This window comes from Venturia canescens, chromosome 9 (genome assembly GCF_019457755.1).
Source record: "Venturia canescens isolate UGA chromosome 9, ASM1945775v1, whole genome shotgun sequence".
NCBI classification, from domain to species: Eukaryota; Metazoa; Arthropoda; class Insecta; order Hymenoptera; family Ichneumonidae; genus Venturia; species Venturia canescens.
Window position 1 is genome coordinate 14929012 of NC_057429.1, and position 16515 is coordinate 14945526.

At 38.6% G+C, this 16515-nt stretch overlaps 2 protein-coding genes and 1 long non-coding RNA gene across 4 annotated transcripts; 1 reads left to right on the forward strand and 2 right to left on the reverse strand.

Moving 5' to 3' along the window:
- Positions 1-1376: 1376 nt before the first annotated feature.
- LOC122415618 (ESF1 homolog) lies at positions 1377-4750 on the reverse strand. The gene is made up of 7 exons (XM_043427900.1): positions 3874-4750; positions 3524-3702; positions 3211-3327; positions 2938-3138; positions 2609-2831; positions 1645-2432; positions 1377-1556 (listed from the first exon to the last, which is right to left on the reverse strand). Exons 1-7 carry the CDS (start codon positions 4451-4453, stop codon positions 1443-1445), a joined length of 2202 nt encoding a protein of 733 aa, XP_043283835.1. The 5' UTR covers positions 4454-4750; the 3' UTR covers positions 1377-1442.
- Positions 4751-5035: 285 nt separating this feature from the next.
- LOC122415617 (uncharacterized) lies at positions 5036-15883 on the reverse strand. The gene is made up of 15 exons (XM_043427899.1): positions 15755-15883; positions 14366-14517; positions 14098-14280; positions 13222-13435; positions 12908-13125; positions 12610-12795; positions 12315-12465; positions 11238-11426; positions 7266-7327; positions 7016-7198; positions 6613-6826; positions 6252-6466; positions 5821-6012; positions 5533-5671; positions 5036-5442 (listed from the first exon to the last, which is right to left on the reverse strand). Exons 1-15 carry the CDS (start codon positions 15774-15776, stop codon positions 5315-5317), a joined length of 2448 nt encoding a protein of 815 aa, XP_043283834.1. The 5' UTR covers positions 15777-15883; the 3' UTR covers positions 5036-5314.
- LOC122415620 (uncharacterized) lies at positions 13372-16418 on the forward strand. 2 transcript variants are annotated; one of them, XR_006261950.1, is made up of 4 exons: positions 13372-13530; positions 13630-14253; positions 14412-14772; positions 15598-16418. It is a non-coding gene; the product is annotated as an uncharacterized lncRNA (long non-coding RNA). The 2 variants fall into 2 exon arrangements; XR_006261949.1 differs by lacking the exon at positions 15598-16418 and having other exon boundaries at positions 14412-15166.
- Positions 16419-16515: the final 97 nt, after the last annotated feature.

Consider the following 16515-nt stretch of genomic DNA (forward strand, 5'->3'; position numbering starts at 1 on the left):
GCGGGCACACTCGATTCTCTATGAAACGGTGGTACAGGTTTTGTCACTAGAATTGTTTCTGTTACTCGACATATTGGCTTATCCATTTGCGCAAAAACGGTTTTCTGGGGAATAAACCTAGGGAAGAGTAGGCGAAGAAGAGCCCTCCCTGAAAATGGGGATATTTTTTTTCGTTTATATTAATTTTCGTATTCAATCGGTCGTACAATTAAATAACGAATTTTTTCTCTCGCGTCGCTATAAAGCTAAATTTTTGGTGAATAAAAACCCAAGTTCGTTCTCGAAAAAAAGACCAGCGGAAATATAACTTTGTGATAATGAATCGCGATTACGATTTTCTGCGATACGGTGAAGTGATAACAAAAGTTAAAGGTGAAATGATAAATTCTAAACATGGGAGGACGAAAAAACATTGGAAGAAAAGTGTGTTGAAAATATGTGGAAAGTTCTTTATGATCAGAACCATGAAGCAGGATAAGAGAATCGTAGAGGCAGAAGGAAAGCGAAAGGATCGTGGAGGAAGACGGAGAGGGAGAGGATCGTCGAGGAAAACGGAAATCTCAAGGATCGCGGGAGAAAAAGGTAGGAAGAAGATCGAGGCCCGTTCCTGTAACCGTGAGTAACTACACCAACGATTTTTTTTTAAATACGAGTGCGCGAAATATGAAAAATGATTTTCATGTTACAAATGTAGACATTCTGCCGATTGAATGATCAAAACACGTGAACGTCAGGATGACGTTTGGATATTTCGTGGAAGTATTTTTTTCAAATAATCAACCGTTAGATATAATATTTTCATATTATTTATTTTCGTGATACAGTCGTCGCGATTTATAGATTTACGAATAGAATGTTTTGCAGAGTTGATATATGGTGGTAGTTGTGCAAATTTTCGTTGAAATGTTTCTGGTAAAGATGTAAATGTGTCTTTACTCGACTGTCAACAAAGTTGAGAATCTCTGTCGTCGTATCTTTTTTCTTCAAGTGCTCATACAGCACTTCAATATTTGAATTAGCGAGTGATCAGCGCTGCTGACTCCAAAAAATACAACCCGACGCTCTATCTGTATACTACATATTCATTAATACTTATAACGAATGATAAAACAGAAAAATATTTTCTATTAGTATCATGCCTCTCTATGAATCTTCGTGTTCAAGCCCAGTGATGCCAATGCAAAATTTCAATGGGGAATATGCACGGTGGGTAATATGCGCCATACCCCAAAAAACGTAAGAATCTCTTTTTTTTAATGAAATTCATTCAAATTAGCAAATTCAATATCTAAAACAAAAAAATATTCTCATCTATCAATGATTGATTTTCTGCTAATTTTGAGTATATTGGAATGAATAAAAAATCTAACGAAGACTTTTGCTTGAGAACATAAAGTGCGAACATTGAACAATAAAAGATTTATCCACAAATACAATTTACATCATTTTATTGGCATAGCAATATTTTTCGTGTTTCTCTTGACTGATTTGACAAGGGCAGCGAGATCGGCACTCATTTTTCCATCTTTTTTTGTCTGCTTTGTCTTCGGTGACTCCTAAAACAGTATGTTTAAAAGAAGACATTGAAATTGGGATGAAAAATAGTACTTGAAAATGAAGGTACAGTAAGATTAAGATTGTCACCTCCACGATATTCGTATCTGCTCTTCGTTTCAATTTTTCAGAAATGAGAGCTTCTGTTCCTTTGGTTTTACGATAATGAGGGTCAGCAGGATCAATGTTATAATGATGGGACGAATAGAGAGCGGCGAATCTTGGATCAGCAACATTAACTTGAAAGTCGTCTTCCATCGTAGCATCTTTGTCATTCTTCTTGTTTTTCTTGTCAAGGCGTTTTCTTTTGGATTTAGAAAGGGTCGCTTCTTCCTCAATTTTCTTGATATTAAAATGTCGTTTTCCTTGCTCATCGCCTTTCTCCAAAAGGAGTAATTCGAGTTCAGCTTTTCGTCGAATTTCTTCTTCTTCGTCTGACGAATTATTTTCATTCAGTCGACTTTTCTTTTTCATCTTCTTCTTTGATTTCATATTTTTCATTTCTTCCGCGAAATAAGGGTCGTTCATGTCAACATCAGAAGGCACGGAATCGTCGCTATCCGAATCCTCTTCGTCTTCGCTCCGCTCCCGCAATTTCTTTCGTTCCTCTCGTTTCGCTCTTTTCTTTTCTCGGCGCTTTTCCAAATATTGTTCAAACGGTGTCAAAGTTTCAGCCATGTTCATTCTTTCCTTCACCAGTTTCTCAGTTTTTTCTTTCGCACCCAATCCCCATGTGAATTCGAGCTCCACTTCCTGCTTTTTCTTCGCCTCCTCCTGATCCTCGATCGATTTTAATAAAAGCTTGTATTTGTCGATTGGATTTTTAGTCGCTGCATTGTCGTTCTCGGAATCAATTTCTTTATTGACGTCTTGATCCTCTAATAAAAGAAAGCAAAATTAATATGTTTTAATAACTAAATGCAGAAAAAAGGAGAAATTGAATTCAAATGCATCTGAAGTAGTGTCTTCACAACGAAAACCATCGATCCTACTAATATTTTTGCCGAAATTACAGTCATACGTTTCATCAATACAAATAAAAATGGTCAAAAACCTGATTCTTCGTCGCTCGTTCCACTAGCTAAATATGCTTGGATGTCATTCTCATTTATTTCGTCGAGCTTTCCTGTTTTTATTTTTTCAGCGATTTCTTGTCTCTCCGGATTAGTTTCATCCCATGTTAATTCGACTTTCACTTGTTGCAAAGCTGTGGTCGTAAATTGCCTGGGTTTGTATTTTGAAAGATCGGGTAATTTGTCGCATACTTCTCTTGGCTCCTGTAATTACCAGGCTATGAAAAAGTTTTTCTAATATGGCCACTGAAGAATAATTTATCAAATAAAACATTTTCTGAAATCGTTATTTAAAATAGGGAAAAATTACGTGTTCGAATTCCATATCATTAGGAATAAAACGAAGATCGAGTTTCGTAGACGTTGATTCGTACTCGATGCCATCACATTCGGTGTAAATTTTATTTGCCGTTTCCACAGAATCACATTCCAGTACAGCGTAATAATATTTCAATCTGTTGAGTTGATATTGTCGCATTTTTTCCATGTGATATTCGGATCCTTCCTCGTTCTAAAATAAAGATGATTAATTTTTTCATACAAAAGAAAATAAATGGGGGATAAGTGGCAGGGCAACTCTTACCTCAGACTCTTCTTCAGATTCTGAGTCTTTTCTTTTTTTATCAGAATCTACCAGTTCTATGGGTCCCTTTACTTCTTCCTCTTTCATTCTTTGCAGTCCAAAATCAGAAGGATAAATCTGGAAAACAGTGATCCATGTTTAAACAATAGCTTGTAGTATTTGAAAATGATAAAAATAATACATAAACAATTTTGTTAAAAAATATTATGTGTTTTTATACGATCTCAAATGGTACAGGATTTTTTTTTCATTCTATATTCATGTTTAACTATCTGTAAAATGAGATGCGAAAACCTCAAACGAATTCACATACCGTTACTGATTTGATCAAACCTCCTGGAGGTAAGAAAGAATTAAAGAGGACCATGAGATCGACAGCTCGCATTCTATCCCAGTCCATGTTGCAGGCAGCTAAACGATGAGTTATCTCGTCTGTCGTTTCTGCCTCTTTGTCCAGTTCACCCCAGTCATGCTCAATTTCTGTTTCTTCCTCTATGCTCAGGACAAGGAATATGTTTCATTAACAGTTCAAATTCGTTTGAATGAATTGAGTTGTGTGAATTAATTTTTGTTTGTTGCAACACGACGATTCAAAATTTTTTTTATTTTTAAATTTAAAGTATATTTCTAATTATAGGAATAAGAAAATAGCAAAGCTCTCACCATCCTCATCTTGTGAACTTTCTTCTTCAGACGAACTGTCTGTGAGTAATACTCCTTCACCACGCGCATAATCGATGGTCAAATCTCTCAGTTTTTGTTTAACACTTTTATCAATTCTGTTTCTCTCATTTTTTTCTCTTACAAAAAGTTGTTGTTCATTTTCCTCCAACTCATTGTTATCAACATCGGAATCTTTTGTGACATCAGAATTTGAAGCTCCTGAGTTCTCGTTAGAAATATTCTCTTCTACAGGAACTTTTTTAGAATTTGAAGATTTATTTATAATTTTTTTGCTATCTTTAACTTTCTTCTTTGATTTTACAAATTCTTTCGTTTTTTCCTCTTCTTTTTCGTCCTCGCTGCTCGAGAGATCGTAATATTTTCTAAGGTTTTCCGTCGACGTCTGATTTATCGGTCTTCCTCTTTTATCTATCGTATATTTGACTGTAAACTTTTTATCCTCGAACATGGAACGAAATCTCTTGTCTATTTTTACCTTGCGCTCGCTTTTTGGGATCCTTCGGAATTTAGGGTCCTTGGCGATATGCGCGAAACGCTTGTCTTTCAACATTTCGTCCATGATGTTAACGATTGAAAACTAAATTGTTTATTCTCTTATTTACCGAAGTTTTACGAGTCCTCCACTGTTTCAATAACAAATTTTATAGGTTATGTTCAATTTTTTTTCCCATCTAAGATACTTTTTAGGATCTTGCATGAAAAGATATTGATATTTATGCAACTTATCCTTGTGTGGAATAGTTTTGATATAAATAATTAACCGGAAGGCTTAACTGAATTATTGATGTTTTATTTTCTTTCACCAACTGCGCACGTGGTACAGAAACGCGAAGGTTCAAAACGTTGGATAAATTTGACATAAATGTAGTGGGGATGATTTTTTACTTGAAAAATGACCGCCAGAGGCGCGGTTAAGAACGAAGGTGATTTGATGCGGGTAACGCCAGTTTTCTCCAACGTTAATCTGAGTTTTAACTCGGTTCATCCTATCTCGAAACTATATGAAAAAAATTGAACCGAGTTTGAACCGCGTCGGAGAAAACAGCCATAAGTAAGCAGATATTTGTAGTGTTTTATTGGTTGATTTTTCTCTGACGAATGACCATTTTTTCTCAATAATTTACGATATATTTCAACAAAATTTATGAACCGCAGGATAAGTAAGCTTTATTTCAATTCAATACAATTGTTCCACGATTGCGGATATTTCGTCAAAAATACATATTAAACATTCGATTACTATACTGTAACGGTCATCTTATATAGTGAACTTGCAATTTTTCTTCGAAGCGTTTTGTAGACAGCACACCGATTCCATGATTCTTTGACCACTCCTAAGCAATAACCCGTCGCTCGCATCGTTGAAATTTACATTATCGTAAAAAGAGTGAATTAAGTCGATATTTTATGTGGTGCCCTATTAGGGTGCAACGACGCGACCAGCGAAGAGTATCGAGGAGGTTGGACGGTCGACGATCGTAAAGAGGAATGGCCGATCGATGTGGAAAGGTTCGTAAGTGTGGCCCATCAGAGGTATGACATCAATCGCTGAAAAGCAAAAAAATTCACATTGAATATTAACGTGTCGAAAAATGCGAAAAATATGAAATCGCCTTATTTATCTTCCGTTTTATTAACCTGATGCTGCAGCAGCGACAGTTCCCAATTCGTTTACTTCGATTTTAGCGTTATGAAGTAGCCTGTCGACTCTGGCAGAATTATGCGGTATCATGCCAGAAAGATTCGCGCTAAGATCGAAAAGATCTTTGATGCCCAACTGAAAAGAAAATAAACTTGGTAGAACTTCAAAAAAATCAGGTATTCTCGAAATCTTATTAATAGTCAAGAACTAAATAATAATAATAATAATAATAATAATAATAATAATAATAATAATAATAATAATAATAAAAAGAAAAAACTTACACTCTCGAGGGCAGGTCGTAAATCGAATTTGCTGTCGATAGTAAATCTCGGAAGAGTAATGAGCAATTCTGCTTCGAACAAGGAACTGAGGATAGTGCTCATGTGAGTGTGTGTTAAGTCTTTCGATAAAATGTGCAGGTTTTGGAGACCCTCGTGATAGGGGAAAAATATGAGCATGGACAATCTTCCATCCTGTGAAAAGAAAAAAAAAATTCTCTGAATATTTTTTCATCTCTCAAAATAATGGGCAAGACTAATAATATTTTCTAATGAATTCCAGTGTAGTATTTTTAATTGAGATTTCTGTCGATATCGAAGCGTAAATAATTTCGGAAACTGCGAAAGTGTATTTGAACGATAATTTTTGCGAATCGAGTCTTCGGCTTGATGCGCGTCTACATTCGTTCGATCAGTGAATTTTTGAAACTTACCTCGTACGGAAGTTCGAGAATTTCGGACTGCAAGGACGGCATCGAAGTGTAATTATATTTCGCCTTGCTTTCCATCATCGGTACGTATTTACAACCGACGTCAGGTACATTGAAGCAGCCTTTAGTTGTCGCGGCTTCGTCGAAAGCGTGAAGCCACCGGCCTCTGAAGTAAACAACCGAGGTCAGCAGAAACATCGTGTTGGGGCTCAGGGAACCTTGAACGAAAAAAAGATGGTTGATAAATCGTAAGCAAATCATTGAATGGAGTAAAACAGAATTATTTGTGAATAGCCATTTTTTAACCGAATAATTCGGGCAAAAGTTTTCTTCGTCGAAAAAAAGTAACGAATATTTTTCTTACCCGGTTCAACGAGAGAATGAATATTATTTTCCGTCACGTTCTGGATCCATGCGTTTATGGTGGCGGACGCCATCGCCGGATCTCTAAAATTCAGGGATTGGATCGAGCCCTTGTAATAAGCTTCCAAAGCGTTGTTATAATTCATGGAAACTCTGATTCCGTATGCTGTATAAAGTCGCGTGATTAGACTCAGTTCCGTTCCTTTTTTCGAATCCTGAAATAAATACTTATCGTCACGCTAACCTCAAATAAAACAAGCCGCTAACCCCTCAAATTATTTGAGTCGGATTTTTTCCTCGCAGAATTCCCCTTTCAGAACGTTAAATATCAGTTCATCAAACCCCGTTTATTCCCTGTTCAATGATAAGTCTGGAATTCGGGAAAAATGAAAGAATAATCGTACAACGAAAGGTGCCAAAGTGCGCCTGGCAGCTTCTCGTAGTTGCGAAACGTCCGCCGGCAGCCTCAAGGTCGACAAGAGTTCCTGGCGAGTTCTGCCGCCGGTTCCTTCGACGAGTGCCGTTAAGGCGGCTTTAACACTCAGCGGAGAAACGACTTGATTTCCATCGGTCTTAGCGGCGACAGCCTGTTGAAAAACGCCAACATAAATATTTCATTTTTCACTCAAATATATTTGAGCTCCGATTAATCACCTGCAGCAGTTCGACATTGAAGTAGTTATCGCGAATCGCACTCGCGGGTTTCGGTGGTTCCTCTGAAACAAAAACAAAGATCTGTGAATCCAAGCGTTCGATTCTCTCTCTTCCGCAAGGTCAATGCTCAGCCCTATTCGTTTGAATATAACACGTTCCCAGAGAGACGTATTGAAGGTCAAACTTAACACAACGCACGCATCCCACGAAGCAGAAGCCAAAACAAGTTTTTTTTCAATTCTCGTTAGTCCGTCACGAATCGGGGAATTCCCATGTTATAAACAACGCTCCGCGCACTGTGCACGCAGGCACTCGTCGCATTCGGACAAAGGACGTGCCGCGGCGAGTGATGATCACACCTGACATTTCTATTTCTCTATTTCCCCTCATTTTAACTTCGAATTTGAAAAAGCCATTTTTATTTAGACAGCATCAAGTGCACTGAAAAATGTTTTGTTTTCACTTAAATTTTCAAATGTAAACGTCGTCCCGGCCTCCAATCACACGGCACTTGGAAATAATGAGGAATTTATTATGATTGGTTAGTTGCAATTTATGACAAGGCCCCGAATGGTGAGATCACGACGAAAATGGTGAAAATCCCACGGAACGACGATCACAAAGGACACACGATTTTTAACGTACCGGCGCACGCCTGAGATACGAGGATGCACAAAAAAATCCACATTTTTCCGCTTCTCCAAGAATCAGGCATCGTTAAGGATCGAAGTGCAGCGAGATAATTACTCGGATTGAATAATTCCGTTCGAAACGGAAGAGTTTGAAGGTGAGAAGTTCGAATTAACTTTATCGGGAAGAAACAATAATTATATGCGCGGACGACCGAAGCTCGAGGCAAATTGACGATTCTTCACCGGTGTAACGACGCTTAGGATCTCTCCCGCTCCCTCCCCCCCCCCCCACCCCTCCCACTTTTCACAGTCTGTTTACATGCTACGCTTACAAACAAACTAGTCCCCTGAAATTCATGGAATAACCACGCGTTTTAAGTGTGAATTTTCGAAAGGAGACTCGCGTACCAAAAACGTGGAACGCCCGGACAAAAAAGTCCCCCCCCCCCCCCCCCCCGAATTTCGCGAATCATGCTAATTCCTTGAACAAACGTTTTTCGTGGCAGTTTGGAGGCTGAAATAAAAACGCTGGCAAAATTTCTCTACGAGACCCGTTCGAGATTTATTTCATCATTTTTACGACTCCCTCCCCCCCCCCCCTCGCTTTGCATTGTTTTTTTTGTTCTGCTTTCTGTGAGCCTTTTTGGTAGCCTCGTCATTCGTATTAATTAAACCCCATTCACGATACTCGCAAACCAAATTTCACGTGACGAACGTTCATCGATCAAAAATCATCGAGGTTTTTTTCGGTAATATTTCTCAAGGTGGATCGTCACGGACTATCAATCTTCAAATCCACACGGTACTTCCATACATCGGAGTATCGCGTTACATCACATCGTACATCATCGTATATCCACCACGCATCATCGTGTCACATACCGTAAATAATCATTTCACACGAAACATAACTGCGGCATTGGTTAAAAAATGTGCTCACACCGAAAAAATGTTTTGAGAAAAACAATACTTCAAATTAAACGACACGAAACTAAAAATTTATCGTACATTCGAACCAAATGATTCGAGTTTCTCCATACGTAGATACTGACATTGGCAACTGTCGTAGCAGAGAGAAAAAAAATAGAAAAATGATAAAACATCGGCAATAAAACTGAATGTGCGATCGTATTTGAAAATGCGATAAAGAATGTCAACTTTTTTACGTCGAATTTTTGATCGCGTGTTTATTATAGATTTTTGAAAACGCGTACGAATTTTAGGAAATAATTGAAAAAAAATGTATCGCGCGTCTGACCCGCATGCATTTTTTCGTTCGATTTTACGATTTTTCTCCTTTCGCTATAGTCCTGGAGAGAAGCGTCACAAGTATTTCTATTATATTTTGGTAGCGATGGACAAACGATTTTCAAAAGCTGAGAACGCATATTTTTGGAAAAACCCTTCAAAAGGCTTCATATAGTTTTCCACATTTTCTGACTACGAAACAGCCGCAACAAAAAAAATGTAATTTTTACATTTATTTTATAAATAAAAATTGGTTGGATGAATTTACATAAAAGGCATCTTTTACATACTCGGAAGTATTTAAAAAAAAATTTTTTTCTTTAGTGGTATATTTTTGTGCAATGGCGTGTTGAAAATGGCACCCCTCAAATCGGCGTTGACAGCAAAGCGGAAAGAGTTTTTATCCCAGCGAATTTTATTCAAATTGCATTTGTAGGGAAAACGTACGTTCTGAGTAGTGCGACGTAACCGTTTTTTGATAACTTTTTTTTTTTTTTTTTTTATAAACAATCTTCCTCTGAGAAATTCACAATAATTGTGATTATTTTCTTCAAATGGTCGTCATTTTTGTTTTTAAACAATTTTTGAGATTTGCTGTCAACGCTGATTCAAGGGACGCCATTTTCAACACACCGTTGTACTACAGCATAGCATGAAAAAATTTTTCCAGTACTTCTTAGTATGTAAAGGATTTGTACAAGATTTTATTCAAATTCATCCAACTAATATTTCCAAATAAAACAAAAAAAATTCCAACGTTTGCTCTGTTTATAACGCTTAATAAAGAGGACGTTGACACTTTTATCTTAAATTTTTGACTGTTTATGGAACAGTATCATTTCGGACATTACTCTAATCGGGTATTTTGAAATGGGATATTCCAGCGGTGTTACGTCACTCTTTGACCTACACTTCGTCATATCAAATTAATACGTTAATTGACCTTAGACCCGGACAATCACTTTTTTGAATGTAAATCCTACAACGGAGTCGAAGATGAGCTCCATATTTTTTGACGAAGTCAACTGATACTCTCGGTTTTTTCATAACGACGAAGATAAAATTCGTCTCATCAGTGAACATTCAACGTGGCTATATTCAAATACTCTTCGAAACGACACACTGAGAAAGAAATTCCTTCGCCGAATCAAACCCATTTTGTTAAACAATTTTAATTTGCTCAATGGTGAATTATTCTCTTACACTCAACTAGATGCATGAACATTGTTGTTTCAACAATAATTTGCTTAGCTGCACTCATTATTCGTTTTTGTCCCAAAATATTTCGGGTGAGCAGTTGGTCCGGTGGACAAGGGCTCGGGCTCGCAACTTGCGGGTCTCGGGTTCGAATCCACCCTCGGCCACAACAATTGAAAAATTTTCAACCGTTTATTCTGCCGTGATCCCAAATGGTTCTGACTCCACCTCTAGTGACATGTGCGGCAGTGTACCCACTCACAAGCGTGCTCGCGCCTCGCACTGTCGCCCGAGGGGACCAACCACAATTTACCCGGCTGTATCGGCGCAAGGTTTTTCTGCAGTTTCCCTTCGCTCTCGGCAAATGCGATACAGTGAAGAAATAAATCGGCTGCAGCCGCGCGATAAGATGAAAAAAAAGGAAAAAAGTGTGAAAAGACCCAAAAAAAAATGGAATATAAAAAGGGCTAAAAAAAATATTTTGTTGTCTGTTTTTCGCATGAAATATTTTGGTTTATAAAAATGGAATAATTTCGAAAAAATTCTTTCTCACTACCCAAGTTTTTATTTTTTGCGCTCGAATTTTAATTTCCGTTGTCAGGAGATAAAAAAAAAAAAAACATTAAATAATCGATTCCAGTTTTTCACATTATGATCGTTTACGAAAAGTTGCTCGTCGGGACGTTATTTTTATGTAGATACTTTTCGGATTGGGACATCCAAGCAGGGGCGTTAGTGGTGAGATATTCTAGCAGGAGCAACTGTTAATTTCACAACGGTTAATACTTGATCGCAAGGCACGCGAAGAAGCAATACTGAAAAATTGAGTAAAACTCGGTATTGATTTGATTGCCGATGATATATCGTGGCAAACAGTGAATTTTTGTTGTTTAACCTGATATCGGCGGTCCTGCGTTAATACGGTCTGGGAACGATGGAGTTTCGGTGCTTCCGGTTTGCCGTGTCGGATCGGACAATCTTCCCATGTATAATATCGCTCCGGTTATTTCATCCTCGATGAAGAACAAGAATGGATGGTCCGCGTTGAACGTTTGCTCTCCCATTTTGTTGCCGATCTGTACCTCTGGGTATCGAGGGAACAAACATCGTGGAATTTTCATGAGAATTTTACACATTTTTACTCCTATGATTCTTAATTAAGAGCATGGATCAGTCGACTAACCTCACTTGGAATTTTCGAAATTTAAATTCTCTGACGCAGTTTGACCGATTAAAAAAAGGCTCTGTCAGCCTACGCAGAACGATGGCAAAAATCGTCTGACAGAGCCTTTTTTTAATTGGTTAAACTGTGTCACAGAATTTTGATTTCGAAATTTGCAGCTATCTCTCTCGCACTCACGCGGTTGCGATATACCGACTGATGCATCCTCTTAATTCCAGGTAAATTAATAAAATTCTTGCATTTGAATTTATTATTTGAATGATGAGCAAGCACAGAGAGAGTTTTCATGGCTTTCAATGCACATTTACGTTGAAATTCAGTTTTAACCGTTCGATAGTCGCGCTCTATTGAGACTTTTTCTCACACTTTTTTTCAAGCTATAAAAAAATTTATGAATAATCTACATTTTCTTTTCTACTTGTCAAACGTTTAATATACTTTAGAATAGTGGTAAAAAAATTTTTTAAATTCATTTTTTTCCGGTTAAAACGATTTTTTTCTTCCGTATCGCCGGGTAGTGGGGCTCGATTCGGCCGCTATCCGGTAGTGTTCGGCAGTGTTCGGTGCGGTTGGGAGGGGAGCGCGACATAGGAATTGGCTACGAGAGAATCTCTCGTCACGCGACTAACTAACGTTGGCGAAGTAACGCGACAATCGAAAGGTTAAAGGTCGTTGAATTTTAGAACCGTGAATAAACCGTTTTAATCGAATAAACAAATGTTTTTTCATCACTTCAGTTTCGTCGGTTTTGTAAAATAAATCAGTAGCGATAAAATCAGTTGGACTAACCGGTAAGAGCGTATGCCGCCGTTCCTTTTTCGTTCACTTCGATTCCGGCCTTTTGTACGACGTTCGTCACCACGAGTGGCGGTGAATCTCGCTTTGCACGAGCGATTTCATTGAAAGCAGCCGAATTTTCAAATATATCATTCAAGCCCATCTAATTATCCATAGGAAACGAAAAGAATTGTTTATTTCGTTATTGTCACCGAAAGTGAAACCTCCTTTGTCTCTTTCACTGACATTCCATCGCGGGATAGCGCACCACACTTTTCCCATTTGATCGCTGAACAATTGTACTTACGTCGCGTAAAGTTTGTACCAAGTTGCTCGTGTAGTCGAATTTGAACTTGGGAATTCGGATCTCGACAGGCAGCTCTTGCATGAGCCCAACGTGACGTTTCAAAACGAAAGGATTTATGTTTTCGATGAGATTATCCAATCCGTCTACGGTCTTTGGCAAAACGAAGTACATCGACAGTTTGCGGCCCTGGGATGAAGGAAAAATGCCAAAATCACAAAAGCCTCATTGTCAGCTCACATTTTTCAAAGTAGAAATAAAAAACGGTCCAATAGGATTCGTTTTTTTTTCCCTAACTTACTACGTAAGGCAGACGAAGAATCTTGGCATCGAGTTCGAGGGATTCAGTGAAGAAGAAATTGCCCTCGGTCTTCATGAACGGAACGTCTATTTGCTCCGTTGGATTCGTGTGGAATTTTCCGGGTTTCGTGTCGTCCGGTGAAAACGGATCGTTGTGCCAGGAACCCTTGAAGTAAAAGGCGTTCAGTATCAGCATCACGGCATCCTTGATACTGTCACCTGCAAAATTCATTCGAAATAATTTTATTTGTTCGCGTGTCGCGTGTGTCGAATTTAATCGTGAAAAAGTACCATATTAATCGGGCTCAAACTCACCGTCTTCGATCATTTTTTTCACATTCTCGTGCGTCACGTTACTGACCCAATTATTGATACTGGCAGCGGCAGCGTCGTAATTCGAAAAATTTGTCGACACAACGTCGGTTCTGTAAAAGCTTCTCACGTTTGCGGCAAAGCTTTGCTTCAGATCCACTCCAGAGTTCAAGTACATTCGCGTCCCAATGTCGAGTTTGTACTCGTCGAAAACGGGCTGAGAATGTTCGTGCAACAGTCAAATTAAGCTCCACTCGAATGCTCATTTTTCAAGGACATTTCAACGAGCCTACGCGACGAAAATATTTTAAGGTAATTACGCAGTTTAAGTCATTTTTTGAGATCACTTATCGAACAAATTCTAGGACATTTTCAAGCAAATAATATTATTTCGTTGCGGTGGTACAACAGGACGAGGACGGTAGTTGGATGGGTGACGCTCAGCCACGCAGTTTTTCGTCTCGGAGGTGCTGATAAATTGCAATTGAAGTGCTGAACAACGAAGCGAAGGAAAACTGAGCTGAAGTGTGATGGGGCGCGCTCGTAAAAACCCAAAAAGCTGCACGCGGAAGCAATAAAAACACTATGAGAAATGGAAGAATCTCAAACGTCGGAGGATCTTACGTCACCCGGACGTTTTTCCCCAGGAGATTGTATTTCGAGGTGCTTCGCTTCAGGAACCTTTGGAGGGCAAAAGAAGCCTCGGGACTTTTACAATCGACATCAAATTCAAGCGTTTCGAGCCATTTTCCGCCGGCACAAAAAACCTGTTTTTACGAAGTTTTTCGAAAAAATACTCAAACTGCATAATTTCAGAACTAAAATTCCTGTCGACCTAACGTAATGAAATTCAATTTCAAATATTTTACAGATTCAAACCTTAAGAGATTGCAAAACGACGGCAAATTTAGAGCGGGTGTCCCATCGGCTGCGGGGCAAATGCATGACGTCACCGAGTTTCAACGCGACTTCGTCCTGAGCTCCTTCGTAAAGCAGAACGAGTGCTAATTTAACGGAGAGCGGTGAAATCAAAAGGTTGCCCTTGTATTTATTGGCCATCAGCTGTGAAGCGAAAAATATAAGAAATTAACGTCCACGAGGGATCGTAAAATTAGTATATTGAAAGACAACGACCGTCGCTTTTTACTTTGTATATGTTCCAATCGAAAACGCTGAATTGTTCGTCCTGATAGGGCGCGACAACTTTGGGGTCTTTGACGGAGGGCGGATCTGTGGCATCGTTCATTGGTGCTGTTTGACACACAACGAAACCAAATGCCATCATCAGGAGCTGCCATTCTGTGGGAAGAAAAATCACTATGATAAGAGGGAAAAAAATTGCGTTTCCATTGCCACACAGCAGACAAAAGCTAGCAACGGAAAGTCTGACGAGGCTCGACGAAGAAAAATAATAGCAATTTTCAAAAAGCATTAATCATCGAGCGGAAGAATATTGCGATTGAAAAATATTTAAAATCTATTCGTTCGCAGGTGGGCTGAAAAGAGGAAAATAATTTTGTTTCCTGCAGCACCGAATCGGCCGATTATCCGCTTGTTTATACTCCGTATGACAAAATTATGAAATAACGCAAATTCGATCGATCGATGGTCACCGACCTCGAGACTCCAGGCCTTGAACTCATTACCGTTATTCAAAGATTAATTGCATAATGCTGCGATGTAAAATTGCCTCAAGATCAATGAGGGACTCGGCAAACGGACTAAAAAGTTTTATCCGATTAAACATAAGTGGATAAACCACTTTACGGATGACTAATAACATTTGAACTCGTAAATTATTCATGCTCCGAGCTAAAAGTCGTCATGACCATAAATGCCTGCGGAATACAATGTTCGTGCGATCGAGAAAAACGTGAAACGATTAGCGGATGGGATCTCTCTCGACTTTCGGTGCTCCCAACGCCTCGGGGTCACGGGATCAAATGTTTGCGTGTAGATATACGTGCTTTTTTTATCCATGTATAGATAAACGTGGGGTCATCACAAATTCACTCGATTTCACCACAGTCTTTTTAATTTCATGGAATATTAAATAAATTCGTTATGCAAAGATGAACGTTATTTTTGTTGGGTTCATTGGAAATGGTGTCGAATTGAATAATCGTGAGACTTTACGTTACGTTGTAATTTCGCAAGATTTGTTTCGTTACATAATCTTCAAATTGTACGTGAAAGATTAAATTTATCTTCGTAACAGCCACGTGGCGATAGGATCCAAGAATGTTTTTCCGAATCATATTAAATTGGCGTTGTGGAGTTGAAAGTCCGAAATTTCAATGACCAGAGAGCCCAAAATTCTCAATTTTTTTGTGTTATGTAAAAATAATGTAGGGTTTTTTCTTTTTCTTTGTTTTACAGAAATTCGGAATTTTGAGGCGTCGGAGCATCGAAAGTTTGGAGTCTCAATCCCGCCCCCACGAAATGCCAGAGTGACTTGGACTGCAGCAAGAAAGGGGAGGTGGATTTTCGTGTTCGCAGCTTCAAATCGAGGAGAAAATGTTGAAAAAAAACTTGCCGAATAAGCGTGTTTTCCTCATGGCTCTCAGGATTCGTGTAGCGCGAAAAAAAAACTCGGAGAAAAATGTATCTTCGGACGAGAATGATGAATAGAAAGAAAAAACGAAAAACAACAAATCGTGAGAAAATTCCCGGTTGTTCGATCGATTCGAATGTTAAACAGTAAACGACCGGTTTAATGTCGAACAGTTAAAATCACTGTAATAGAACGAGATGCTCAGCGAGAGGCGTCATGTTCGCCAACACGAGACACAATGTTGAATCTCTAAACCGGCCTGCTCAGTTTATACATGAACGCGCCCGTCTGCGTTCGCTTCTACGCTCGACCATCGTTGTGTTTTCACGCAGAATACACTCGCCGAGAAATTCTTGAACGGAGAAGGAGAAGTTTTAACGAAGAGAAAAAACAGAAGAAAAAAAATTAGAAAAAGATAAACAACACCGTTGGAGGAGGGAGAAGAACGATTCGGTTAGAGAATCGGCTTCGTATTTTACGCTCGATGACATGTGAAGTAAATATTCTATCGTACCCAGGGAAAAACCCAAGGAAGTCGTCGGGGTAATAGCCCGAACAAACTCACGAAATGATGCTGGACAAAATTGTAGTATCTCCAGATATGCTCCAATTCCTCTGACATTAAAAGACGTCATTACTAACACGATCAATTTTTCGTTATTTTTTTCATAGCAACGAAAATGAACGATAATTTTTTATTACGAATCACACTAATCTCAAAGCCATTAGTTAACTATTATTTT

Coding starts and splice junctions, on each gene's coding strand:
- LOC122415618 (XM_043427900.1), bottom strand. CDS start 4,453: ATGGACGAAATGTTGAAAGACAAGCGTTTCGCGCATATCGCCAAGGAC. Junction 2,832..2,937: donor ATGATATGGAATTCGAACAC/GTAATTTTTCCC, acceptor TGGTAATTACAG/GAGCCAAGAGAAGTATGCGA. Junction 1,557..1,644: donor CAGATACGAATATCGTGGAG/GTGACAATCTTA, acceptor ATACTGTTTTAG/GAGTCACCGAAGACAAAGCA.
- LOC122415617 (XM_043427899.1), bottom strand. CDS start 15,776: ATGAGGAAAACACGCTTATTCG. Junction 6,827..7,015: donor GCACTTTGGCACCTTTCGTT/GTACGATTATTC, acceptor TATTTATTTCAG/GATTCGAAAAAAGGAACGGA. Junction 6,467..6,612: donor TCATTCTCTCGTTGAACCGG/GTAAGAAAAATA, acceptor TTTTCGTTCAAG/GTTCCCTGAGCCCCAACACG.